Genomic DNA, 27843 nt, shown 5'->3' with positions numbered 1-27843 from the left:
GTTTGCCACATGTAGAGACGAATTTAGGGAGGGCTGATAGGGCCTTCGACCCTCCTAAATTTTTGCAAAATTACTTTTTAAGCCCATTTAATTTTTTAATTTTTATTTTGATATTTTACTTAGTGTTTAAAAAAAGGACAAATTTCTGTTTCCCACAAAGCTTTTCAAGGTTTTTTAAATTTGATTTCTTTTATAGAATTTATATTTTTTATGATAGATTTAATAAAATGTTTAGTTTAATTCGATAAATTAATACAAAATAATATCTAAATATTAGTTTAGTAAAAATAAAGGTTAATAAGTACAAATAGTATCTAAATATTAATTAGTTAAAAAAATAAAGTTAAATAATTATAATATTAATACAAATTCAACATTAAACTTTTTTTTTGTTTTCTCTTTAACTTTAATAATTAATATTATTCTTAATTTAAAAATACCCCTCCCCTTATTAACAATTCTGACACACCCCTGATCATGTATCCCTTTAATCAAAACTAGAATGTAAAAAATATGCTTCTAATTATTTTTGTGCCCATCATATGCTTTTAATTTAGATTGCCGATTTTCGAAACTGTTTTCCTACCGGCAGGTGCAATTAATAGTGGAATAACCTGAATTAAATTCGTTTGTCTAGTAAAAAGAAAATTCATAATTAATTTGAAATTTTATTATTTGTGTTTTTTTTGAATAATTTTATTATTTGTTTAAAAATATTTAAATTTATATATTTTTAAATGAATAATTATATTTATATTAATCGAGTTAAAATTTAATTCAGAAAAATATAAATGAGTTATTCTGAAAAGATGAATTAAGCCAGTGAATTTAGGTCCCTTTAGTCAAAATTGCATTAGTTTGACAAGCCACTTATCTGTAAATACTGCATTAAAGAACTCAATCAATAGCTTGGTAAGATTCTTATCAAGATTATGATCACTTCTCTACCTAAAGTTTTGATTGAAGTTTTTGAACTAACCACCCTTTAAAATTCAAGCAATGTTAGGTTTATCCTTGTTAAAAAAAAATGTTAGGTTTATCCATTTAATATCATCCAATCTATCCAATGGATGAAATCAACCTTCCCAAAATCACTTTATCAATCCATTCCACCTTCCCAAAATGACTTTCATTCATTTGTTTTTTTTTGCATATATATGAATATATAAGAAAGAAAGCTATGCTTCAAGAAAACATGCATTATTGATGATTTTGGAAGGAGATTTTGACAAGGGGAGAGTTCCAGGTTTTCGTGTATTCTGGTTAATCAGCCATAATAAGCCCATTGCCATATTATAACACGCCATCTCATAATTTGTAATAAAAGTAGGGATTCGAGCATGAAATTCAGGAAACGGACATGATTTTGTAAAATCTCTGATAAAAGTCAGATAAAGTAACCTACTCGTGCAAGCCAACTAAACCAACCAACCAACCAACCCCAGGGTGGTCTCTCAGGTAATGTATTGGTGTATGGACCAGTAGCCTAACTCAACTCAAATATGTCCGTACTTCATCCTTTAGAACAACACCCCTATCTTGTAATGAGGTTAAAGTTTTCTGTCTCTTTCCTTTAATGGCGTTTCTTCCATTGAAAGGACTCTTTTTCTCTTTACACTCACACTTGTCCCCATCATATATTGAAGTTTTGTCAATATTTTAACTCAACTCTGTCCTATATAATGACTTCTTCTCCTGAGTACAATAACATGCAAAAAACAGTTGCATTGCTGCTAATAGTTTGTCTTGATTCTTATTCTCAGGTATGTTTTTTTCAGTAATTTGATTCTATGTATGCCATGTATTCGACACATGTTTCAAGTCCATTCATATAATGAATTTTGAGAAAGTGAACTTTGTTTTCAGTTGTGATTTAGGTTTGATATTCAAATGGCGGATATTAGCAATGGTTCCAAAGGGTTTGCAGTGAAACAAGGAGAACCAACTAGGGTCCTTCCTGCAGAAGAGACAAAGAAGGGTCTTTATTACCTGGGAAACCTTGACCAAAACATTGCAGTCATAATTCGAACCATTTACTTCTTTCAGTCAGAGTCTAAAGGGAATGAAGATGCTGCCGAACAAGTTAAAAATGGTTTGTCAAAGATTCTTGTTCATCATTATCCACTTGCTGGGCGACTAACCATCAGCTCCGAAGGGAAGCTCATAGTGGACTGCACCGGGGAGGGGGCTGTTTTTGTGGAGGCTGAAGCTAATTGTGGGATTGAAGAGATGGGGGACATAACAAAGCCTGACCCTAACATTCTTGGAAAGTTGGTTTATGAAATCTCTGGTGCTCAGAACTTGCTAGAGATACCTCTTTTGGTGATTCAGGTTTGGGGATTGCTTTACTCTTTTGTTTCTTGTCTCTCTTGCATATGTCAAAGTGGATCTTTTGGCAAGTAAAACTTGTTAACCTTAGTGTCACTGCTATGTGCTATGCTTAGTCTCTTTCAAAGGACCTTTACATATTTACCTTACTCTTCATTTTTCCTAAAATATCTGCCTCATAAATTAAGGTACAATCTTTGAGTTTATGATCAAATTTATAAAAACTTGTACACGTTACTCCGTTCCAAAATCCATATTCAGCACATACTTGAACATAGGCAAAGGATAAATGGAAAATCTAGGGAATTGAATATACATGTGATATATAATATATATATTACACCTGAATCTCAAGGTGAAAATATTACGGAGGTTTTTATATTAAGTATTTAATTGTATTTTGCCCTTTTCACTTAAAAATGAATAAATTACGTTAACATGAAATATACGTGGCATGTCATTGTTTGATTATTTTATTAGCTACGTCAATTTTTAACAATATAAATGAATGAAAAATTTCATAGAAAAAATTGATTTGCTCTTTAATCTTAACCTTTAAAGATTAATTTACCTATTTTTAAATAAAAAAAATAAATGCGATTTACCTCCTAGTATGTCTATTTTTGAATAAAAAGAGTAAAATTTACCTAATATAAGGGCTTTATGGTACTTTTACCGAATTCGAATATTATAGTAGAATTTTATTATTTTAAGAAAAGTAAGAGGTAGGAAACTTTATTCCAGGTGACTAAATTTAAGTGTGGAGGATTTTCTATTGGGATGAGCATGAACCACTGTATGCTTGATGGGATTGCTGCTATGGAATTTGTGAATGGATGGGGTGAAGTTACCAGAGGCTTGCCATTAAAGACCCCTCCATTTTTAGACAGAACCATACTGAAACCCCGAAACCAACCTATGATAGAGTTCGAGCACCATGAATTTGATGAGATTGAAGATATATCAAACACAAACAAGCTGTATGAAGAAGAAGAAATGGTTTACAAGACCTTCCTGTTTGATCCAGATAAGCTTGGACAACTCAAGGAACAAGCCCTTGAAGATGGGGTTTTATCCAAATGCACAACATTCGAAGTCCTTGCAGGGTTTGTGTGGAGAGCTCGATGCAAAGCATTAAACTTGGTTCCTCAGCAAAAAACTAAGCTCCTCTTTGCTGCTGATGGGAGAAAAAGATTCATACCACCATTACCTGAAGGTTTTGCAGGTAATGGGATTGTTTTAACATATTCAATCTCCACTGCCGGTGAGTTAGCTGAGAAGCCATTATCATTTGCTGTGGGATTGATCCAACAGGCGGTCAAATTGGCGACGGACAGTTTTATGCGATCAGCCATTGATTATTTTGAAGTGACAAGAGCTAGGCCAACTTTGGATGGAACTGTTCTTATTACAACTTGGTCTAAATTATCTTTTCACACCATAGATTTTGGTTGGGGAGAACCCATTTCAACAGGGCCTGTTGCTTTGCCTGAAAAGCCAGTTCTGCTTTTCCTTCCTCATCAGAAAGATAAGAAAAGCATTAATTTACTGTTGGGGTTGCCTGTTTCAGCAATGAATAGCTTTGAAGAGCTGATGCAGGTTTAAGCAGAAGAAAAAAAAAGACATGTTTTATAGCAAGTTATTTTATGTCAGATACTCAGATTCATATGTTGCATTGCATGCAGTCATTATCTGAGGATTTTCTGACAGTGGGTTTTCGGTAAATTGAAGAACAAAAATAACCTCAGATCAGATAGACTCCGAATTCTGAGTCATATAATTTGTATTATAAGTGGTTAAGTGTTCCGTCTATATTCGTTTGTTTCAGTCATGTATTGGGTTACAGTATCCGAATAAGAAAGCCTGAAAGGATCATTGGTGATTCACCTGCTTCTTTATTTAAATTTGGGTTTGAAATATGATAAATGATAACTAAAGAAGAATATTTTCATTTAAATTTATTTCCCTCCTACTCAAATTACCTATTTAATTATTTCAAAAATACTAACTGTTTAAGTATATATTTTTATTTCCTCTATATCTACTATATTCTCTAATTTTTAAATTATAAACAAAACGACTTTTCTTTTTCTTTTTTTACAATTTTTAACTACTTTATTTTTTTCAAAAGTTAATATTTTTTATTTTTATCCAATCAAATTTTTTAAATTTCTAGATAATGAATTTTTTCTTTCTTTTCATTGTAAATTCTTTTCTATTTTATTTTAATATAATTAGTTTGTAAGTTGAGTATGGATAGGCATATAATAATAATTTTATGTCTCTAAAATTTGATAATGTGATGAAATTTTATTGATATCTAAAAATTTTAATTTCTAAGATGATGTTTTTATGATGATGTTATTATAAGTTATTCCCTTAATTTTATATTAAACACGATACCAATAATTACTGAATATTCTTAAAAAACGTATTTAGGTTGCTGGGTTGTGATGATGTAATATCTTTAAAATTTGATATAAGTAACTAAAAATAACATTTCAAATATAAACATATAAAAAAAATAAAAATCACTATTTTTATAGTTAAAAAAAAAAACCAACAAAATTGACCCACCAGCTCTCTGAGTCGCAGCCATATATAAGCCCAAAATTCCAAATCTGGTGCTGCCTTTCGGCGAATCCGTCCTTTCAATTTATTTATTTATACCATTTGATCGTCTTCTTCAGTCTGGTAAGAAGGATCCGTAAGAAATAAAGAGCCACAGGGAAGACAACGGCTGTGAGTGAGAGAGAAAGAAAAGATGGCGGCTTCAATCAATGGAGTCGGAGGAGTTGGTTTTGGTGGCCTAACTTGTTCTACCAAAACACCACTTCCTTCTTCACGATCCTCTTCTTTCCGTGTTCAAATGTCTGTTCCTGTTGAAGATAAGAAGAGGAATTATACCCTTCAAAAGTCACAAGAAGCTTTCAATGCTGCCCTGGTGATTTTCAACTCTTTCCCTTCTCTGCCTACTTGTGGATTGTTTGAATCTTGCCAAGTTAAAGCTTATTAGTTGAATTTGTTTTAATTTCAATTCATTTTTTTTATTCGATTTGTTTTTTTTTTGTCAAATGATGAAATGGAAAAAAAAGAGAGTAAAAGTTGAAGTCTTAGCTCATTGCTTATCGATAAAATGCATGGCAAATGTAAAGAAAGGCTAGGCTCATTGCTAATTGGAAGATTGATATCTGAACTGTATCATTGATATTAATTTTCAACCTATGCCTTACGGATTTGCACCTAGAGAGGTTCCTCTGTAGTGTTCTATCACTATGTTTTCTCCTATATTATACCCAGACATAGGTGTTGAGATGATTCTCCAATTATATATAACCATACTGGATACATACCAGTAACCGACAGGCACTTTCGAGTAAAGATAACATAGGTGTTCCCTTTTCCTTTTGTATCTTATTGTGAATCACTTATATGTTGAAGTCCTTGGAACACTGACTCCTACAAGCTCTTTTTGTGGTAGAATTTGATGCCTGGAGGTGTAAATTCTCCTGTCCGTGCTTTTAAATCTGTTGGTGGACAGCCTATTTTCATGGATTCAGTTAAGGGTTCGCACATGTGGGACATAGACGGTAATGAGTATATCGACTATGTTGGCTCTTGGGGACCAGCTATAATTGGTCATGCGGATGACGAGGTTAGAGATTTTCTCCCTTTACTCTAAGTTTGCCTTGCATTTTTGTGATTTAATGTGCCTACCATCTTACATGGTTCCTTCTCTTTCATTCTTGTTTTTCTATAGTTGATGTTTTATATGCATTTCTGATTTTGAACTTCATTTTTGTTATATGAGATGCAATGCTATGTTAGTCAGACCCTCAATATGAGTGTCGATATAGGTATGTGTCTGACACAGATATGTTCATTTATTTATATATTTTTAAGTTTTTCTATGTATTTGGAGAGTTATTTTCTTATACTCATCTCAACTAAGAGTTAATAGGTCAGTAGCAGAGAGAAAATAGTTCTAATTGCTAATATTGCCTCTCTTGAACTAATAGTTCTGCATGGATTTGCATATATCTGCAGGTGCTTGAAGCTCTGGCTGAAACAATGAAGAAAGGAACCAGCTTTGGCAGTCCTTGTCTTCTTGAGAGTGTTTTGGCAGAGATGGTAATCTCAGCTGTTCCAAGCATTGAAATGGTTCGATTTGTAAACTCTGGTACAGAAGCATGCATGGGTGTGCTCCGCCTTGCCCGCACCTTTACTGGCCGAGAAAAGATAATCAAATTTGAAGGTTGTTACCATGGCCATGCTGATCCATTTCTTGTCAAGGCAGGTAGCGGAGTTGCTACCCTAGGGCTGCCTGACTCTCCTGGTGTTCCGAAAGCAACCACTTCTGGAACTCTAACTGCCCCTTACAATGACATAGCAGCTGTTGAAAGTCTCTTTAACAGTAACAAAGGTGAAATAGCAGCAATTATTCTTGAACCTGCTGTTGGCAACTCTGGCTTCATTACCCCTAAACCAGACTTCCTTGAAGCCATACATCACCTAACCAAGGAAAACGGTGCACTCCTCATATTTGACGAAGTGATGACCGGATTTCGCTTGTCTTATGGTGGGGCACAGGAGTATTTCGGCATAACTCCTGATTTAACAACATTAGGGAAGGTAATTGGTGGCGGGCTGCCTGTTGGTGCATATGGAGGCGGGAGGGAGATTATGGAGATGGTGGCACCAGCAGGGCCAATGTATCAGGCTGGGACCTTGAGTGGGAACCCATTGGCAATGACAGCTGGGATACAGACCCTTAAGCGGTTGAAAGCACCGGGAACATATGAATACTTAGATAGGATCACTGGAGAACTTGTTCAAGGCATTCTAAATGCTGGAAAGAAGACAGGGCATGCAATTTGCGGAGGGCATATTAGAGGTATGTTTGGGTTTTTCTTCACAGAAGGGCCTGTTCAAAACTTTGATGATGCAAAGAAGAGTGATGCAGCAAAATTTGTCAGGTTTTACCAAGGAATGCTGCGTGAAGGTGTTTACTTTGCTCCTTCACAATTTGAAGCTGGATTTACAAGCTTGGCACATTCTCCTGAAGACATCCAGAAGACAGTTGCAGCTGCTGAGAACGTTCTTAGCAAGATTTAAGGTATCTATTGCAGTGTCTTTGATTACATTTCCACAGTTTGAAGCTGGATTTACAAGCTTGGCAAGTCGTATGAGTACTTCTTAGTCCTGCCCTTTTGTTCTTCCTTTCGTCTTTGCATGATTGAGCTTTTTGCACGCGAGTTAATGGTTCATTAGATAAAAGATCTGTAGTCATCTCTTGTTGCTCGGAATCTGTATTTTTACTGATCAACCCATTTGTATGTTGGTAATGTATAAGATCATTTTAGGCTTTAAAAGCTTGTTTACAACAACCTCAATTGTCATCTCCTTTGACCAAAACTCTTGCTTATCTAATTATAATGAAGGAAAAGAATTCTGATGTAGCAGAATTGGTTCATGTAACATCTAACAAATTTGAATCCTGAGGGTCTAATCCTAAGCAACTTACCTCAATTTCTGTTCCATCATTGTCAAGTTGAGTGTGCTGTTTTATAATGTTCTAATGCTTGAATAACTCGGAGTTTTATGGTTTTTATTCATATTTTTCTTTTCGATTAATATTGAAAACCAGTTGAAAATTCAAGCTTGAACACAGATTTTCCCAAGTAAACGAGTTTAACTCAATTGAACGGGTTTGAATAGTGAAGGCAAATCGAGCTCAAGACAAATTTCAGCCCTGCAATTGAGCTTAATAAGAACAAAAGATATAATGTAAAGTTAATTAAAAGCTTTTAGGTTAAATTTTGCTGGAAAGTCTATACTCTGCTATTTTTCTATTTCTTAAATTTTAAAATTTCATTAAATTATGCTATTGTCAACAAATATACCTTGTGTAATGTCATATCAATTTGTCATTTCTAAATACTTACTAAAATGACTAAAAATATCAGTTAATGGATTAAAAATTATCATTTGTATCAAAGCTAAAATTTCAAATTTCAAATTTCAAAATATATAAACATCTTAAAATGATCCAAATGGAGAATATGAACCAAATTTATAAAGAGTAATAACTAAATTTAACCTAACAAATTTAAATGCTATTATTAAGGTCATGACTAAAATTTCAAAATTCGAAAAACTTCAAGACTAAAATTGAGTAATTTGAAAAGCACTAAGACTAAAATTGATTAAATTAAAGTAAAAAGACTAAATCTATATAACTTTTACAAAGTATGGGGACTAATATGGAAAATTAACCAAGCATTTATCACCTGCAAGAAAATGCCTATTCTTCCACAGCAGGCCGAATAGGGAATATTTCATTATTAGTAACGGATAGCATTTTATACAAGGGCATTTATCCGTCCAATTTGGTGTACATTTCGTCTTTACGTGGAGTAGTCTATACAACTTTACAAATAATTCAAAGCTAATATTTGAAACCAACCAGATAAAAAGTCTTTAAGGAACCAAAGAAACTAAAATTGCACATCATTCATCACTCACTCCATTAACAACTTCCACACATGGGCTCTGTGACGAACATACACATAAATACTCCGAGACAATGTTTACATTCCTAAACATGGTTCACCGTCATGCATGATTTTTCCAACTCCGCATGTTTTCCTTCACAAAATAGAACATGAGCAGACAGTCTTTCTGGGTGAATCATCAATCTTCTTTTCTGTTTCAGACAGAAAAATCAAGCATAAGTTGATAAGTCAAAACATGAAATTTTACGTCATCATCAGCTCATGGATCTTTTACCTTAAAGGCAATCCCATAACTAATGCGTTCAGGAGTTTAGTTGATCTTATCAGTGTGAAGAAATGAGGAAAGATGCAAAAAGAGAGAGGATAAAGATGGCCTCTGATATGTTCATCATCAGGAAACATGCTCATCAATGATCAACAATGAAGTTAGCATAACGACTATGAACTAGTTTTCAAAGTCTTTATGCAACTAGCGAAAATCCAACACCTCAAAATCAGATTATATCATAGTCATCAGAAAGACAATGTCAACGACAGTTGCTATCAGTTTTAAGCAATTTGAAACGGGTTGTACCTATAAGTGGATCCTTACTAGAGCAAGTACAGATCCACGCCCACTTCACTGAGTAACTTGAGCTTAAATCGAAATGAGACATCGTGAAATTCGAAGAGATTTGCCTCTAAGTTACTCAAACTTGGTATGTTCAATTTTTTCCAAGTTATACAATGTACTACTTGGAGCATTATATCACCATGACCAGTCCTAAGTTACCTAAATCCCCAACTCTCATGCGATTTCCATTTTGGATCGCTCGATCCCAATCAAGGATCGCCAGCAATCCAAAATGGTGAAATGAGTGCTCTGGTGGTAAAGACTGAAGGGATGGAGACGATGAAAGAAAAAAAAGAGTCTTTGGCTCTGTCATTTTAATTTTTTCACAAAAAGGACTTCTTCAACAGTTCACTGACTTTGCTCCTTTTCTAACGCAACCTCAATTTTTTTATATATTATTTCAATTATCTTAATTTTGTTTAATTATTTCTTACTTTTTATTAATTTAAATTTTTAATAAAAGTTGAAAATAAAAGATAAAATAAAAAAGGGTTAGTGTTAATTTAAAAAGTAAAATAAAATAAATCAAAAAGATTTATATTATTAATTAAATTGAATTATATATTATAAATTATAAAGATTTATACTCTACCCTAATAAATCTATTTTGTACCAAAGAACTGTATTTCATTCCTATTAAATGAATTGAAGAAGACTACCCCTAACGAATTAGGTTCCAAGCAATTAACGATTTGCGTTCCCATTTTCGTTCCTCATACCGAATCCATCCGCGTTTTAGGTAATATGTTTGGGACATCGGAGCCAAGCATGACGAATACTTAAAGAAATATAAAGAGTCGGAGCAACATAAAATAGTCCCATGAGAAGATAAAGATAGAGAATACCTGTTTTAGCTTTTGCAAGGGATGGCTGTACTACAACATGCATTATTATAGCCCCACCCGGAACTTCACCAAAGGGTACTTTACACAGGCCAACAGTCTTGTTGTTCTCCAAAATTTTACCAGAACTTATCAGCTTGACTTCATTCACTGATTTTGGAACAATTGTCTTACCTAAGGAATGGCAGAAACAACATTTAAGAAAATTATAAAAGTGCTTTAAACTATTATCCTTAACACTACCTTCTGGTTCTTATGATTAAAAAAGAAAAAAGAATATGAAGATGGTTTGTAGATTTAGGCAACAAGTCAAAGAGCAAAATTGCATTCTTTGAGGATACTTGACTGTATTTTAAACAAAAGCATGATCATTCTTTTTGCAATGTATTTATTAAAAAAACAGAAACATGATGAGGATAAGATCAATTGAAAAGTTGTATAACAATATATAGTGATTTGCAACTATAAGACATTTACAGCTTTGTTGCCCGAACTGGAGAGTGAGTGTCGGATACTCTGACATAATATTTTAGGAAAAACGAACAGATCTTTTAATATTTACTGTTTAAACAGCCAAATTCAGCCTTCTCTCTGAATATACGTTCATAAGAACAATTTAGAGCTCATATAATCATTTTGACATTGATCATGCACCAAATTTGGAAAAAAATGTGATACAACAATACAAGAAGAGAATCTCCTCTCTTCATTAGGCCATAAATGGCCATTTTGTCAAGCTAAAAACACAAAATTTCCAAGTTTATCTGCCCTAAAACAATTCTATAACCTTATACTACAAAACAATCTCTTTCTTACCGCATTCCATGACTAACCCTATTGCTTTCTTCACTAATCTTCACAACAATTAGGTTCAAAACTCTGGCCTCGATCACTCGTTGCCACCGGTGGGCAGTGGACGAGATAATTATGCATATAAATTTAACAAAAATTCTCCTAGTAATCTTACAACAGATACAAATTTCAATAACTAAAACAAAGCCCAATATCAGAAGTTTCATAAGCAATTAGAAAAGAAATGAAAGAAAATAACAGTGTAAACCTTTGGGCCAATCAGAGACAATTCTTTGCTTAAGCATATCCACCGTCGATGTGGCGGAGTATCGAAACGGTCCGATATCCGAGCCATCATAAATCCTGAACTTTATATCCACCAAATCCTCCTCCGGCATTTCTGCACCTGCTTTCGTTTGTTCAATTCGTCCTAAAATCGACTCACCGGTCACCACCGGCAGCGGTTCATCAAATCGAATCCCGCCGCCTAAATTAGCACAAACTGAAAAGCAGACTGAAATTTCAACTAAAATAAAATTGAATTACGACCGAAAAAAGAAAGGATTAAAATTCAAACCTGAATTCTAGAGTAGTAATTGATTGACTTGAAGGGTTTTTCTTTTAAAATATTTTTATTTCAAAATTGAAAGATTGGTATTTGGTGACCTGAAGAAGACAATTAAATCTTGCCATAGTCTCAAATGCCCCAACCGCAACCGCAACCGCAACCGTTAAACCAAAAACGGCGCCGTTTCCTTTACTGTTTTCGTTGCGAAAGCGGTAGAAACGTCTTTGTCGTTACTGTATAAGTACGGCGTCGTTTCGAAGTCTCGTTTTGTCTACTTCTTGAGCGTAGATAGATAATTCAAAAAACAAGTCATCCGAAAAAAATGAAAAGAGATAGAGACGAAGTAGAAGAAGAAGGAAACGAAGAGAGAAACAAAAGGAAAATGGAGATTGTTTGGCAAACTCCTGCTCATCCTGCTCAGAAACAAGATTATATTTTTCACAACGGTAAATTAAATGTTTCTTTTCATAAAAGAAATAACTTCTGTTATTATTATTATTATTATTATTATTATTATTAAACAAAAAAAAAGTTTAGAAGCTCAATTTTTTGGCGGGAATTTGACAGGGAAGCGCCATGTACGACCTTACTACTTTGAGTTCGTCTCTCATGTTAGTTTTCTTTCTTTTTCCTGATTTCAGTTGTTAGCAAGTTTTTTAAAACCCCTAATTAAAACCCTAATTCTGCTTATCTAATAAAAAAGTTCGATTTTAATTGTTGATTTGGCACAGGTTAATAAACGTTGGGAAGGTAAAACAATAGTGGATTTGTTCGCTCAAGAGTTCAGAGGTCGATCTAGAGATTACTATGTAAGTCATCACTCTTTCCCCTTTTTTTCTTTTGGGCTAAATCTTTGTTTGACTGGAAATATGTAAAATAGAAAGCAGTGGAAGAATGGTTAATAATAATATATTTCCTTCATTGTTTTGGTACAAAGATGGAAAATAGAGAGAGATACAGGGTTAGAAGTGAAGTCGTAACTAGTAAATAAAATTGTTAATTTAAGTTACACGAATGATTCCTTTCATAATTGAAAGGATTGATTTGGGGGAAAAGAAATGTGAAATATATTCATTTTCTTTTATTTTTCTTATTTTTCTCTTACCAAACACAATGGTAGTGATATCATAGACTCTATAGTGTTGATTAGTTTGTATTAATTAATTGAATTTGTGATTGCAATGTGTTGCAAGTTTCAAGAAACGAACTTTTTATAAACTTCTAGCAATTGCTTCCTTTACCCATAATTTGCACTTGTTTGAATATGTTTATATATTACGTTTTCTGTTATTGTGGAAATATTGTAGGTTAGTGCTGTCAAATGTGGACGGATACAAGTGGATGGAGAGAATATACCTGTTTCATACATAGTTAAACGATGCCAGAAGATTAGCCACTTCTTACATAGGTTCATCACATTTGCATCCAATGCCTGATCAAATGGAATTTCATTGAATTTTTAGAAGAAAACACATTTTTTGTGGGTATAATGTTCTGAAAAGCAGTTGGTTTTTGTTCATGCATACATTGTTTGGAAAATCTTTTCATATTTTCTAATTTATTTTGACTTGTCTGTGTTTTTGGTTTGCTCTCTTTAAATTAAGTTGCTTTTTTGCTTCGTGATTTCATTTTGAAGTTATGGAACTTGTAATTGATTTTCCAAAGGTTATAGGCATGAACCACCAGTGATGGCTTGGGATGTTGAAGTTCTTCAAAATGAACCTGATGTACTGACAATTTGCAAACCTGCATCAGTTCCTGTAAGTCTTTGGTGAAGCAAACTTCTTTCAACTTTATGAGTTGGCATTATTATTGGGGCATCTAAAATGTGCTTATTCATTAGATGAGGAGAGGAGGAACCTTTCTTCCTTTCATATCATATGATGTCAGTGACTATATGCCTTTATTTAATTTTATTGGAGTTGATTTCTTTTTTAATATGTATGTAGGTACATCCATGTGGTCAATATCGTAAAAACACAGTTTTGGGTATTCTCCAAGCAGAGTATGGATTGGCTCCTTTGTATCGTATCCAAAACTAGCTACATATGGCACAAAAATTTCACTGTAGACTATTATATTTTCTACATGCAAATCAATTCTGTTTGATAAAGTTTTAAAAGCAGAGGTTTCTACTTATTCCTTGACATTATCATGTTAGCCATTCATCGACTAGATCGTCTAGTCTCAGGACTGCTTATCGTGGCCAAAAATCCAGCTAAAGCTGACATTTTCAGGCAGCATGTAAGTCATCTACAATTATATATATGTTATATTTGTGTGTGTCTGTAGGCAAACATTTTTGCAGTTTTTGTTACAACTATGTTGGTAATATGGAATTACAGACATGCATTACCATTTGATTGTCTATGTAAAATCATTTTAGCAATATGGCTGGATGTTGTGCTATATTGCATGATTTGGTAGAATGATACCTGGAACACTAGCTGTTCCATTTGTCAAAGATAAAAATTTCGTTTCTTTATTGATATGCTTGATTTGGAAATTTGAAATTGTTTACCTTCCTAAAATTTTTTAATCTGAATGTGATGGTTGTAGATCGAAGCTGGACTAGTGCAGAAACAGTATGTTGCAAAGGTTGTTGGAGTGTTTCCGGATGCTGAGGTATACTTCTCGTTCAAGCCAGATGATTCACATAATTTGTGTTCAAATTTGAATCATTCTGCTTGTTCAAATTTGATCATGTGTTGTTACATCTATGTGTTTGGGATCTAGTTATGAGCAATGGATGGAAAATCACTCAAGCTCATTAGTTAAAACCTTTAGGACTAGTTAGAGAGCGACCCATATCTCTTTTATCAACATTTGTTTTATTATGTCCCTTTAAATAGAGATTACAGTAAATAAACAATACCAAACTGAATAAAATCGTACCAAACACAACTATTTTAAGAGTCCTAAAACAACTTATTTTATTCTAAGAGTCGTATTATTACGCCTGTGATTTTGGGATTGATAGTCTAGCTCGTTGAAGGTAAACTAAAACCTTTAGGACTCATTAAAGACGGACCTATAACTCTTGTTTAGGTTTTGATAAAATTAGATTTGCCTTTGGTTAATTGTCCATTCCTTTAAGCATATTTGATCAAACACTTGGGTTTTGTTATTAGCAAAATATTCATCCACATGCTTCTTGCATATTTGTTCCATCTTTGTTTGCATATACTCGAGCTACTTGCATATTTTTGGTCATCATTTTGTCGACCATTGTTTTGCCATTGTGGAGAATCATTGGCATTGAATGCCAAAGTGTTGCATTTGTGAGTTTGGATTGATAGTTGTGAATTAAGAAGAAAGAGAAGAAGAGAGAAGAAGAAATAGGAGATTGCCATGAGAGAGAAATACAAGGGATTGTATTTGAATTTTTAGCTTGATTATTCCCTCAAGCTTGGATAGGGGGTATATACTGCAATAGAATGTACAAAAAAGTAATAAGCAAGATTACAATATATATTACAATATATATTTCTAGATTTTACAGCTATTCTAATATATTCTAATCCCTAAAATTACATCTATCATAACGCTCTCTCTCAAGCTGGAGCATATAAGTCATAGGCTCTTAGATTGTTACATATATATTCAATTTGAGGTTTCCTGAAAGCCATAGTGAAAACATCTGCTAACTGATCGTTGCTATGGACATTGATAATGGCAATGCATTCTGGCTTGATCTTTCATCTTATAAAGAGGTATCTATTTTAATGTGTTCTGTTCTTTCATGAAACACTGGGTTTGAGGCAATGTGTCGTGTTTATTGATCATCAAATATCAACTTCATTTGTTTGATAGTTTCACGTCCCAATTTCTGAAGGAGTTGTCTTAACCAAATAAGTTCACAAGGAACTAACTCAATATGTTCCTTCCGCTTTTCATCTTGCTACAACTTTTTGCTTTTTACTCTTTCTTGAAATTAGATTTCCTCAAAAAAGAACACAAAATCTCGAATTGGGCCCTTTATTTGAGGGTGATCTTCCCCGATCAACATTTGAATATCCAACGGTTTGTATACTTCCCCAATCTTCAAAGAATAGGCCTTGTCTAGTAGCATCTTTGATATACCTAAGAATATGTATTGTTGCATCTTAATGACTGACATGAATCTTGAAGAAATTAAAAATAGGATAGGTACAGTGGGTGTTTACCTTTACGTAGAGCAATGGAAAGGTCAAGGTCACTTGGGGTTGGATCAGAAGACGAAGACATTGGTAAAGGGACAAGATTCGATGACGAAGACATTGGTAAAGGGACTAGATTCGATGACGAAGACACTAGTATAGGACATGTATCACGAGTCTCTTTACATCTGGAATAAACTTGAGTAGTCGGTGTCTTTGTTGGAGCAATTGTTGAAGAATTAGAATTTCGTGGTTGATTTGTGATAGTGTAAATTTATCAATCATCTTCCTCCCCCTATTTTGGAAGATTCGAAGGCATTTCTTCTTAAAAGAATAGCACTTGTTTTAAGAATGCAATATCGATAGACACCAAATTCCTATTGAGATATGGACTATTTTAAAGGTGAGAGTATCCCAAAAACACTTTTAAGAATTTTGGATCCAACTTAATGACATTAGGTCGAACATCTTGAACAAAATAGGTACTTTTGAAAATTCTTAGTTCCATTGTAAATAATGGTTTGGATGGAGATAGAACATTTTGTGGGCTATCACCATGAAGTATGGAAGAAGGCATGCGATTGATCAGAAAGCAAGCCGTCAAAACAGCATCAGCCCAAAATTTTTTAGGAACTTTCGTTTGAAATAAAAGAGCCTTGGTTGTCTCTAGGAGATGTCTGTTCTTCCTTTTAGCAATACTATTCTGAGATGGCATGCCAACACAAGAGGATTGATGAAGAATCCCATTTTTGGTCATAAAAGCCTCACACGAGTCAGAAAAGTATTTTGTAGCATAATCATTGCGCAAAATCTGGATAGACACTACAAATTGAGTTCTTATCTCGAGACAAAGTAGAAAAAATGAGAAAATACCTTTGACCGATTTTTCATAAAATACATTCATGCCATTCGAGAATAATCACCCATAACAAAGTATCAAAATCCAAGTTTAGATACTACTGAACAAAGTCCCCAAACATCTGAGCGTACTAACTCAAAAGTGGAACTAGCTTGTTTGTTAGATCTCGGTCTAAAGGGTCTCCATTAGTGCTTTGCAAAGTGATATGCTTCACATTCCAACAATGGTAGGTTTTGAAATTATGGACATAACTTCAAAAAAGAAAGAGAAGGATGTCCCAACCAACTATGTGCTTCGATCAGAGAGAGAATAGTAGGACAAGCCACAGATCGAGGAACCCACGAGTTGAAAATATAAAGACCATCAAATATATGTCGTTTACCAATAGTGTGCTTCATCACAAGATCTTGTAAAAGGCAGTGATTGGGAAAATAATGGGATGGTGCAATTTAGGTCACGAGTAAGTTCACTGATAGATATTAAATTAAAGGCGAGGTTAGGTGAATTTAATACCAATGATAAAGTGATGAATTAAGTTAGGTTAATACTACCAAAATCAACAACTTTATATGTGGATACATCAACAATAGTGACGGGAGGTGAATTTTGTGATTGAAAGGTAGAGAAAAGGTTGGGAATACCTGTCATATGATTTGTAGGCTCTTGAATCAGCCATGCTACTAGGCCTAAATTTCTCTTTTCTACATGAATCCACAAACAAAGCAAAGGACGCAATTATATAACAAAAGGTAGCAAAAAGTCGCCAAAAAACAGTCTTAAAACAATACGCGAAATGTTGAACAGTACCCAAAAAGTACCCTTGAAATAGTATCAAAATTGTGACAAGAAACCAAAAACAGCCTTGAACCACCTCTGGTCAATTACTCAACCATTGGGCTTTGGTCGGAACCCTGAGTCGATGTTGGAGTCAAAGTTTGGTGACAAGAGCTCTCATTCGGCCCCATGTGCCAACACGTGGAAGAAAGGTGTTGTTGTTTGGGTGGCATGTGAGCCCCACACGCGGTGGTTCAAGCCATTAGAAACTATAGAATGCTTGTTGAAGTGGTGGTGCTTCTCCTCGTGCCGGCAGTGTAGACTAAAACCCCCCCTTAAAAATAACCCACGAAAAAATACCTAATCCCTTCGCAATTCAAGCAAAACATTGAACCATAAATCCGAATCGAAAAGCTCTAATGCCATGTTATCGGGAATAGAGAAAAGCAAATATAGGAGAATAAAATGGATAGAAATTACTTGTATTTCATCTCTTTAGTTAGTGTGTTTATATACAAGCCTATTTAGGTTAAATAAAGAAAGAAAATAAATTAAAACCCCAAAATCAATCCTAAGAATCTGAAACAAAGATGATAGCATAAGGGATGAGTCACTTAGAACATACATTTTTTTTGTATCTGCAAGAGGATGTTAGAAGAAAGAGGATGACAAAGCATGTACAACCAAGGCATGTAAGATGAGGATAAGATGGTTGTACTAAAAATCAATAGAATAAGGACTTTGGTTCTACAAAATAGAGAAAGACATAAAATTAATAAAATAGCCTATGATTAATAAAATATGGTCAAAAGCACATAAGTTAAGTATCCAAGGGCCATAGGAGGAAGATTGTGTTAGACAAGCAAAACAATTACTTAGTTGAGCAATAGAAACCATAGAGGAAGCTTGTTGTTTCAAGGCTTGATATTGTAAATACTCATCATAGTTTGTCTCGGTTAATGTGATGGATTTGGGGTTTGGGGGTGCTTAGGTATTTGGTAGTGGAAGAAGTCCATCTCTTTTAACTTGAGCTATATGGGTAGTAGGCTAATTTTTGTGAGGAGGCCGTTTATGTAAAGCCCAAAAGGTGTCACGTGTGTGACCACTTGTCATAAAATGTGCAATGGGATTTGAATCCTTTGCTTTTCCGTTTTGATTACCTCTTTGTTGGCTTGTTTTCCATATGGCTAACATGGAGGATTTAGTCTCAACCTGGTTAGAGGAGATGTGAACTAGATGATCTTGGGCTAAGGCTATATTTGCTCATAGACCTATCAAGGCAAGTACCATGAAAAATTTCTCTATTGTTTTTTATCAGTAACTTCCTCAAAAAGAGCCATAAGAATGTTAAATTCTTCCAAGTTTCGACTTTAGTGAAATAGTCATATCTTGTAGATTTTGTTGCAATGAGCAAGATCTAACACAACATGGTATATAAAGCCTTGGCCTTAGCCTAGAGTTTATAACAAGTTTTGCAGGACTAAAACAATGTAACTTTGGCTTGAGAGAATGTCGCTATAAGCTACATAGTTGTGCATCAAAGTTGACATACATCTTTATTTTTCTCATAGTTTTTATTAGCATAATTTTTCTAAAGGCTTAATGATATTATAAGCCCTTTACCTATTTCGCAAACATCAATTAAGTCCCTCCAAATCTTTTGCACCCAATTGAGTTCTAAACCTCACAAAATTAATCAAACCAACTATTTGACTGACATTGACCGTTAGTGTCTAATGGAATTGCTGACATGGTCATTAATGGAATGGCCACTAAGTCAACCAGCGGATGCTAGTGTGGAAGTGCCATATTAGTAACTATTGTCATTACCATTAACAAAAATAAAAAATTCAAAACATTTTAAAATAATTATTTAAAAAATTATGTCTAGATTTGAACCTAGATACCCATTTGTCTAGATTTATTCTATTTGGATTTAGTATTTTAAAAATTATAAAAATTATAAAAAAATTTATAAAAATTATCAAAACTTATAATATGATTTAAAAATATTTAAAATTATAAAAATCATAAAAGTTACAACACAAAGTACTTAGCTTTCATGCATGCCTTCAAGTATGGATTTTACCAAAATCCTAATCATAGATCCTTTAGATCAAAGTTACCATCTTTCCTATTCTTGATGCACTAAATGTTTGAGTTTGTGATTTGCATTCTAAGAACATGTGAAATATTTTTTGTTCTTTCAATTGCGATTTCCTTTTCTATAATAAATTTTTTTATATGTTCTCAATAGACTCATTTTTTAGCCAATGTTAGGTTTGTCCAAATTGAGTATTGATAAAAGTTTTATGAATTTTGACCACCTCAATTTATATTAATAATTAAAAATTAATTATAAAAATATAAAAAATGTTCTTTTTATTTTAAAATTTTTAATGTTTTTTATAATATTTAACAAGTTCTATTAATTTTATAATTATTAATGATTTTTATATTTTTATAAATCTTTTATGATCTTTTATAATTTTGAAGAACCTACATCCAAACAGAATGAATTGGACAAATGGGTGTCCAAATTCAAATGAACTTGGATAATTATTTGTTCTGATTTATTCTAGACTTAAAATTTTTGAATAATTTTATTTTTTGAATTTTTATTTTAGCTAACATGGTTGTGCCATGTCAGCATTGGTTGGTAGACTCATTGGCTATTAACTGGCACATTGGCAATTCTGTTAGAAACTGACAGTCAACGTCAGTCAAAAGGTTGGTTTGGTCATTTTTGTAAGTTCAATGGCTCAATTGGGTGCAAATGGTTTGGAGGGACTTGATTGATTTTTTCAAAATAGTTTAGGGGCCTATGATACCATTAAGTCCTCTCTAAATGATCTCTGTACTGTTGTCCATAAGCCCCAACTCAATAAAAGCAGCCCAAGAAATATAGTTATTACTATCTTGTAGTTTGGTAATAGTGATAGCATGTGAACCAAAAATAGAGAAGGGAGGTTTGATAGAACATGAATTGAAGTTTTAATCATGTTGAGAGAATTAAGAATACCAAAATATAAAGAAAAGTAGAATACCTAGTGTTGAAATGACTAGGCACGAGGTCAGAATATGGCGTTCGAAAAATGGTGGCCAAAAATGAGTCCACATGCCAGCATGTTGGGAGTGAAAAATGGTGGCCGGAAATGAATCCAGGCTTAGGTTATATAAGAGGAATTTGTGCCTTTAGCATGCTTAGCGCCCTTGACAACATTGGCGTGTAGCTCACACATGTGCTTCTGATGATATTTGACCAGATGGCTTGTAGTTCGCTCTTTTAATGGAAGGGGTAGTCAGAAGAAAGAGAAATGATAAGAAGAAATAGGATGTGAGAGAGAAAGGAATAGTAAAGAGAAATAGAAGGGATTGAATTTCAATATTTTAGCTTGATCTTCCTCTCAAGCTGGGATGGGGTTTTAGATTGTAATAAAATGTATAAAAAAAGGAATAAGTAAGATAATAGCTTATATTACAACCTATAATTTCCAGATTTTACTGCAAAGGAAGATTGAAACTTTTTACTTTTTATAATGTCTTATAAAAATAGTTCAGTTCATCAGAGGAAGATTGAAACTTTTAAGACTCGTCAAGAGAAATCCAAATTTCTTTTTAGGGTTTTGATAAAAAGACAACTTGCCTTTGTTTTATTAATTTCCCCCTTTTAAATAGAGATTATAGTAATTCAATAAAGTAAATAAAGATGAAGTCTTAAAAATCTCAAAAACCACTTGCTTAAAATAGTTTGGCATGTTTCTAATGTTTTTGAGTTTGTCAAAATCCGTTTCAAATTGTTTTAAACTTGTTTTTATGAATAAGGTTTGATCTTGCTTGATCCCTCATAATGTTGAAATTGAACAAGGAGAAAGGTTTTAACTTGTTTTTACTTATTTTTACCCTCGAGATTGGTCTCTAGAGTCAAAGTTTGTAAAAACAAGTTTAAAACAATTCAAAACAGATTGTGACCAACTTATAAACATTAGAACATGTCTAACTATTTTAAACAAGTGTTTTTGAGATTTCATAAGACTTTGGAAATATTTTACAAGATTTTTTTTTTAATTTTCATAAAATGGTCTAAGGAGAAATTTGTAATTTAATTTAAATATTGTTATTTCAAAAGCTTGGTTGATCAAAAGTAACACTCCCCCCTTATCATAATAAAAATTTTAGAGAAATTTACCTTTAGCAAACTCCTAATTCATTTACAGATTTCAAATTATAACACCCTCCTCAACAAAGTAATCCGTATGAAAAATATTTTTCAAAGCTTTTGCAACACTTAAGCGACGCTTAAAAATAGTTTGATATGTTTCTAATGTTGGGGTACTTCTTTAAGATTTGCCTTTATTCAATTTGACATGCTTTTTTAATTATGTAATATCTATTCAAATGGACGCTGAATAAAACAAAGCAAGTCAAATTGTTAATTGGGGAGATCTTTTATAGTAGATTATAGATTTTAATTATTAGAATCATGGCCAAATTAATGAAGTGTATAAATGTTAGGGTTAAATTTGTTGAATTTTAGAATTAGGATTAAATTCAAATAATGTGTAAAATATTAGGGGCTAAATAGGTCTTTCTCTGATGAGTCCTAAAGGTTTTGTCTCTTTTTGACGAGTTTGAGTGGTTTCCCGTCATCGCCATGACTCAATCTCAAATTCACAGCCGTAACAAAGTTTATTGAGATCTGGTCTGACAGTAAATTAATATCAGTAGTTGTTAAATATTTCTGCACTGTCCTCTCATGATGTGCAAAATGTTCCCGTTTGACCCTGTAATGGTTTTCTTTTTCAGCAAGTTGTTGATGCCAACATAGATTACAATGCTAGAGAGGGAAGGAGCACTGCAGAGGTGTGTTTTTTATACATGTTCTAATGAGATTATTATTGTGTTGTGTTTCTCCTGATTAAAGTTGTCCCAAAGGTCTGCCTAAAAACTGGGAGGGTTTGGGCAAAAATATATGCCCGAAAAATGGACTTGGGCAAAAATAAAGCCCGTTTAAAAAATGGGTCGGGCCTTGAGTAAGGTTTTTTGGTGCGGCCCAAATTGCCATAAAAAGAAACCTGGTTGTTTGCTGCTGATTCCCACTTTTGCCTCTGTTTGCTACTATTTACTATTATGTTTGCTACTATTTGTTGTTAATATTGGATATTATATAACACTGTTTATTGTTAATTTTCTACTATTTTAGGGTATTTGCTTGTTAAGTTGTATTTATCTTAGTGTTATTATTGAAGTATAAAGATTTTTTTAATTTATTTTCAATTTGTTGAGAAACATTTATATTATATTTTTAGTGTATTTGGTGTATTATAATTTTTATATAAAAAATAAAATTAAAAATATTAATACAGGTAGACTGGGTCGGGCCCAAGTTTTAGCATTTTTATCTGGGCTTGGGCAAAATTTTATGCTCATTTTTAGGCCTGGGTCTATCAATTGGGCCTAAAATTTTGTTATGGTCCAGCCCAGCCCATAGACAACTCTACTCCAGACACATGATTATAGTAGATGTAAACCATATGTAAGATAAGAGGAAGATACATCAGATAAGAGGAAAAATACAAAGGAAAATAAGATCAGTTTTCTTTTAAGTGTGACTTATATATTTACTGCAAACTGATACATTACACTTCACTCCTTTCTCTCTTTTTTGATGATTTGCATACTAGATATATTCATGGCCCTGAAAGACACAAAATGTTAGGTGTTTAATACATGTTCAAAACTAAATGCGCCCCTTTTATTGATTTTCCTTAAATGGCACAGTAGTGCCGTAATTCCTTTATTTTTTTTTGTTTAATATTCTGTTCGACTTAATTATAGTGGTGTTTTCATTATTGCTAATCAAGTCATTTGCTTTGAATGACTCAATAAGGCTGTAGGTGATCCATAAATCTTTGAACTCTAATTATGTAGGAATTTCTCCCTTTCCTATGGCTGGAAAATTGTGAGGTTTCCGAGATGTTTCTTATCCATTAGTTTATTATCTGATTAGAAATTTATCCAATTAAATGAAAGTGGTTCGCTGCTGTACTGATCATAGAGCATCTTCCCTTTTATGCAGGTTGGCATCTCTATGGTGATACTACTGAAGGGAAAGGCTGCTTGTAAAAGTTTACTAGATTAGCAAATGGATTATAGCATTGTCTGTTACAGTTACGGCGAACTCATCAAGTAAGATTAATGACAGAAAATAATAGGCAACTTTTTTAACACGAACTGTGTGTCTTGGAAGGGATCTTACTTTTATTTCTTTACAATCTAGAAAATAGTTTGTATTGTGAATGCCACAGTGAACTTATTTTGCATTTTGTCTTCTGGATGAGTAATCATATGTTGTATTATCAAGGTTTGTTTGTTAGGACACTTGAAGGTTCCTTATATTTTTCTAAATAATTTTGCATTTGCATTTCCCAATAACGGCATATTTTGTGACTAAAATTTCCGGTTTGTAGATTCGTGTGCATTTGCAGTGTACAGGTCATCAAAGCCAATGATATGCTTTATCTTTCAGACGATTGTTGTTATCGCTCTACTTTAGGAACAACTGCTGATAGAGCTGCATCTCTTTCTGGAGGTTCTCCCGAACCAGTTTGAGAGTCATAAGGAAGAATACAAGTACTGTAGTGAAGATTTCAGCATCGATCCTATGTGTACGCACTGTCCTAATTTAGCTCCAAAGGGTAAGACGCTTCTTATTAATGTTCATTATAATTATCCCATTCTCATTACAGCCCATCTATGCTTGTCAATGATGCATTAGTCGTAATCTTATTTGAAAAATTGGTTACACCAAAATGACATATTTGTTTCGTACTGTTCTTTTCATCCATGTGATGACACCATAAAACGTCTGTGCGAATCAATGGGTGATGTCTGACAAAAGAATCTTTGTTTGGTCCATAATTGTGTCAAAAATATTCTTCTCAGTGCACTTCTTATCCCTTTGACTACAATGTGTAAAAATTCAACATGGGCGTTTCATTCTGACAATTAGGTATACAATAACATGGGCGTCATTCTTTTCCAAGTTCTATGTTTTTTTTTGTAAGAACTTGTTAAACAAAAAAATTAGAGAATAAGGTAATTTTTTTGATATTTAGAAAAGTACATAGTTTTCTTTCTCCAACTGGACCAGCGGGATTAATTAAAAAATTCTTATGTGACCGTCCACTTTAAACAATTTCTGATTCCACCCTAATCACATGGCTGGATCAAAATGATTAAGTAAATAGAAATAGGGCAGCTAAAGTATTTACACGTTGTAAAAGAGATTTAGAAGTGAATATATTGGTCAAATTTTTGTTTGAATCCTTTAATATGTTTAAATTTGATATTTAATCTACAATGCTTTAATTTATCAATTCTAGCAAAATTTTTGAATTAATTTATAAAGGATCAAATTTGATCTCTATACTTTAATTTATCAAAGTAAATTAATTTGATCCTTTTATCATTATTTAACATATGAAGGATCAAATTTAATTTAACCAATAATATTCCACTTCTGACAACATTTATGGTCAATTTTTATTTTAGTACTTATATAAATGTTTAAAATTATGATAAGTATAATCATTAAATCTCAAATTAAGACTAAAATAAAAATATGACTTATATTCCACTTCAAATTTCTTTTACCCTTCACGCATTCCCAGCTTTACCTCCCCTGTTTCTATTTACTTCCGATCACTTTGATCCGTTGCTGATAGTGTGGAATAAGAATTTTTTTTTTTCATGTGGATTGACACATTTCCAATTTTTTTTTTTTAGCTCTTGCCATTTGATGTGTGGAACACTTGACGAAGTGTGAACCTATTTTTTTAAGTAGTCAACAAAGTACCCGTATTTCTCTAAGTAAGGTTTAAATTTACAATAAATTTTATAATAAAAACAACCATGGTTCTGGGGTTTTTTTTTAAATGTGTATATAGAAAATGAAAGTTGAAAAAAGAAAATGGGAAAAGAATCTTCAGCCAGTTCAAACAATTTACTCTTATTGAATTTCATATGCATGATCAACTGTTCTCCATTTATTACTCATTTAACTTAAAAACAAATTGTTCCTCACCTAGAACAGCATAAACCTTAATTTTCTTTTTTAGTCTTTGATTTTATTAAGTAGCGGTAGAAAGCCAGAATTGAAGGCAAGCTTCAAAAACCAGTAGTGCTTGTGTCTTGTGATCTAAGATTCGTGCTTTAAAAAACAGCAATAACTATTCACTTGCTTGCCAGTCCGTTATCTTATTAATGTAGGAGAGAAGCAAGGTAGTGGAATATATAGTTGCGTGAATGTGTTTTGTGTTCATTCGGAATCATTCCTTTTTAGGTGCTACTTGCTGTTAAATGTAATGTAGAATTGAGGTTGGTTTCAATGGAGCCCTAACTTAGTCAACTTGGGTCCTGCCTCAATGGCAAGGTGTTTAGCCTTAACTATCATTCTTGGTTAAATCTGAATCATGGTTAATAAAAAGTTAGGTTGTGTTTTTACCAAAAGCACATTTGAGATACTAGGGACAGATATGCCTTGAGACAGCTTTTTCATTTATTGTAGCATCCTACTTATAATCATGTCCAAAAAATAGGTCCAGCATTACGTCGTTAGATATGATTACTTTAATATTATATTACCCCCAACTTGAATTTTTCCACAGTACGGAATCCAATAGCTGGACTTTCAACCATCTCTGACTGTTATGGTCTCTACGACAGGTATGATGGGCATGAAGAAGGATTATGGCTACACTGTGTGCGTTACACTGGACCGGAATGGGTTTACATGCAATTCCTGACTGGGCATCACTCACTTAATTTCACTCTTTTATATATTTCCGAGAAAATGAGTGCCGTGCCAACCATCTTGTATTTCTGAAAGACAATTGACCCCTTGCTGTCAAGCAATTATTTTGAAAATCTCTTGATTTGCACTCTCTATCTAGTCTCTGCATCACATATGTTTCATTCATGCGGTTCTCAAAATATTCATGCCCAGTTGACCAGCTTCGCCACTTTCATTATTCTTCTTCTCGTATCATTTTTTAAGGGAATCAGAGACAAACCTTTAGTATTTATAATGATTAGTACACAACATTTATTATAAAAAATTTGAATGTAAATCATGTAGAATTTTTTCTAAATTTATTTGATTTAAAAATAAAAGCTTTTTATGAATGGGTTGGGGACAAATATATATAAATATTTGAAAAAAGAACCTTCTTTACACTTAATATGGTAATATGTTAATATACGGAGAATGTAAAGTGATAGATGGCGACAAAAGTTGAGTGCATGTGGCTTAAATTTGCCACTTTTAATGATTGAATAGAAAGACGACGAAAGTCATTAGCGTAAGTGATGTCATGCAGTGCAGCTGGTGTGGAAGCCATAAATAAATCAGAGTCAGATATAAAGAAAACAACTGTGCATGTTTTTTTTTTCTGGTACTAAACAAAAACAAAGATGACTCACCTACAATGCCACTGAAAAACACTTCCTTTTGCTTATGTAATATTACTCGTCTATCATATACTCGCATAACTTGCTAAGAAATAATACATAAAGCTTCACTTATTTCTACGCTATAAACCATATTTTGTACGCGCAAGCTATTGGATTCAGTTTGTTATTGTTTAGTCTACTTGAGTCATCCAACATGTTGAGTTTAAGTATCTTAATTTTTTGGTCAATACTAATTTATCAAGATTTTTATTAATTAATATTACAAATCTCAATTTGAACTTTAATTCAAATCCAAAGTTTAAAGTGAAACATAAATAACCTATTCAAACTTGATGCTCGAATTTCAAATTAAAATTGAACTTGTTTTGGTTTGAAGTTGACTTGTTGGCTTGGTTACACCCTAGCTCGTTGCTTGTCCTTCTAACTTTTATGTCAATCATGTATCAAAGTATCAACTTTATCATCAAAATTTTAATACATATTATTTTATGCATGGGAAGTTTGTTGCGATTGAACATGGAGTAGGAAGAGCTAAGCATGAAGTAGTACCCCATAAATCTTATCTTGCATAAAGAGAAAAGAGATCATATTTGCCTATCGTTCATTGACGCCAATCTCAATTATTAGAACCCTTTTTTGTTATTTGGATCGACGAGATTTGAGGGATAAAGGAAAAATCATAAAGAAATGGAATGTATGACTTGCAAAAAAGCCCCATTTCTATGCAATATAAAGCTATTAGTCCCCTAATCTTATCCTCAAATAGATTATAAAATATAAATGTATCCAAACTAATGTAAAATATAATATTTTAAATAAAAATGCACATTTTATATAAATATAATCCCAATTTAAAGTTTGGAGAACTTTATTTACTTTCATGATTGGGATTATGTAAAATATATAGTCATAAATTAATTAGAATCGTTGTTTTACAAT

At 33.0% G+C, this 27843-nt stretch overlaps 4 protein-coding genes across 10 annotated transcripts in view; 3 read left to right on the top strand and 1 right to left on the bottom strand.

The window, feature by feature from the left end:
* Positions 1–1307: 1307 nt before the first annotated feature.
* LOC107886227 (omega-hydroxypalmitate O-feruloyl transferase) lies at positions 1308–4214 on the top strand. Of its 3 annotated transcripts, none has more exons than XM_016810094.2 (3): positions 1308–1763; positions 1867–2331; positions 3073–4214. In XM_016810094.2, the coding sequence occupies exons 2-3, from the start codon at positions 1891–1893 to the stop codon at positions 3931–3933; spliced, it is 1302 nt and encodes a 433-aa protein (XP_016665583.1). In that variant the 5' UTR covers positions 1308–1763; positions 1867–1890; the 3' UTR covers positions 3934–4214. The 3 variants fall into 3 exon arrangements, with proteins under 3 accessions (XP_016665583.1, XP_040964567.1, XP_016665584.1); XM_041108633.1 differs by having other exon boundaries at positions 1313–1458; XM_016810095.2 differs by having other exon boundaries at positions 1324–1763; positions 1878–2331.
* A 612-nt stretch (positions 4215–4826) lies between these two features.
* On the top strand, positions 4827–7787 carry LOC107886228 (glutamate-1-semialdehyde 2,1-aminomutase 2, chloroplastic). Of its 2 annotated transcripts, XM_016810096.2 has the most exons (4): positions 4903–5272; positions 5810–5983; positions 6376–7222; positions 7305–7787. In XM_016810096.2, exons 1-4 carry the CDS (start codon positions 5093–5095, stop codon positions 7526–7528), a joined length of 1425 nt encoding a protein of 474 aa, XP_016665585.1. In that variant the 5' UTR covers positions 4903–5092; the 3' UTR covers positions 7529–7787. The 2 variants fall into 2 exon arrangements, with proteins under 2 accessions (XP_016665586.1, XP_016665585.1); XM_016810097.2 differs by having other exon boundaries at positions 4827–5272; positions 6376–7787.
* Positions 7788–8619: 832 nt separating this feature from the next.
* Positions 8620–11815, bottom strand: LOC107886231 (membrane-anchored ubiquitin-fold protein 3). 4 transcript variants are annotated; one of them, XM_016810100.2, is made up of 4 exons: positions 11668–11815; positions 11359–11592; positions 10302–10472; positions 8620–9034 (listed from the first exon to the last, which is right to left on the bottom strand). In XM_016810100.2, the coding sequence occupies exons 2-4, from the start codon at positions 11486–11488 to the stop codon at positions 8979–8981; spliced, it is 357 nt and encodes a 118-aa protein (XP_016665589.1). In that variant the 5' UTR covers positions 11489–11592; positions 11668–11815; the 3' UTR covers positions 8620–8978. The 4 variants fall into 4 exon arrangements, with proteins under 4 accessions (XP_016665589.1, XP_016665591.1, XP_016665590.1 ...); XM_016810102.2 differs by having other exon boundaries at positions 11359–11577; positions 11668–11813; XM_016810101.2 differs by having other exon boundaries at positions 11359–11604; positions 11668–11753.
* A 156-nt stretch (positions 11816–11971) lies between these two features.
* Positions 11972–27843, top strand: part of LOC107886229 (RNA pseudouridine synthase 7) — a 54494-nt gene continuing 38622 nt past the window's right edge. Inside the window, exons 1-9 of the mRNA XM_041108604.1 lie at positions 11972–12104; positions 12226–12269; positions 12390–12467; positions 12966–13066; positions 13331–13418; positions 13608–13686; positions 13820–13902; positions 14218–14283; positions 22237–22293. Coding sequence (XP_040964538.1) covers positions 11981–12104; positions 12226–12269; positions 12390–12467; positions 12966–13066; positions 13331–13418; positions 13608–13686; positions 13820–13902; positions 14218–14283; positions 22237–22293 — 720 coding nt within the window. The 5' untranslated portion in view covers positions 11972–11980. The remainder of the gene's footprint in view (positions 12105–12225; positions 12270–12389; positions 12468–12965; positions 13067–13330; positions 13419–13607; positions 13687–13819; positions 13903–14217; positions 14284–22236; positions 22294–27843) is intronic.

Source organism: Gossypium hirsutum, chromosome A03 (genome assembly GCF_007990345.1).
Source record: "Gossypium hirsutum isolate 1008001.06 chromosome A03, Gossypium_hirsutum_v2.1, whole genome shotgun sequence".
In the NCBI taxonomy this organism is placed as follows: Eukaryota; Viridiplantae; Streptophyta; class Magnoliopsida; order Malvales; family Malvaceae; genus Gossypium; species Gossypium hirsutum.
The sequence above is the reverse complement of the archived record's forward strand: the minus strand, read 5'-3'. Positions and strand labels throughout refer to the sequence as shown.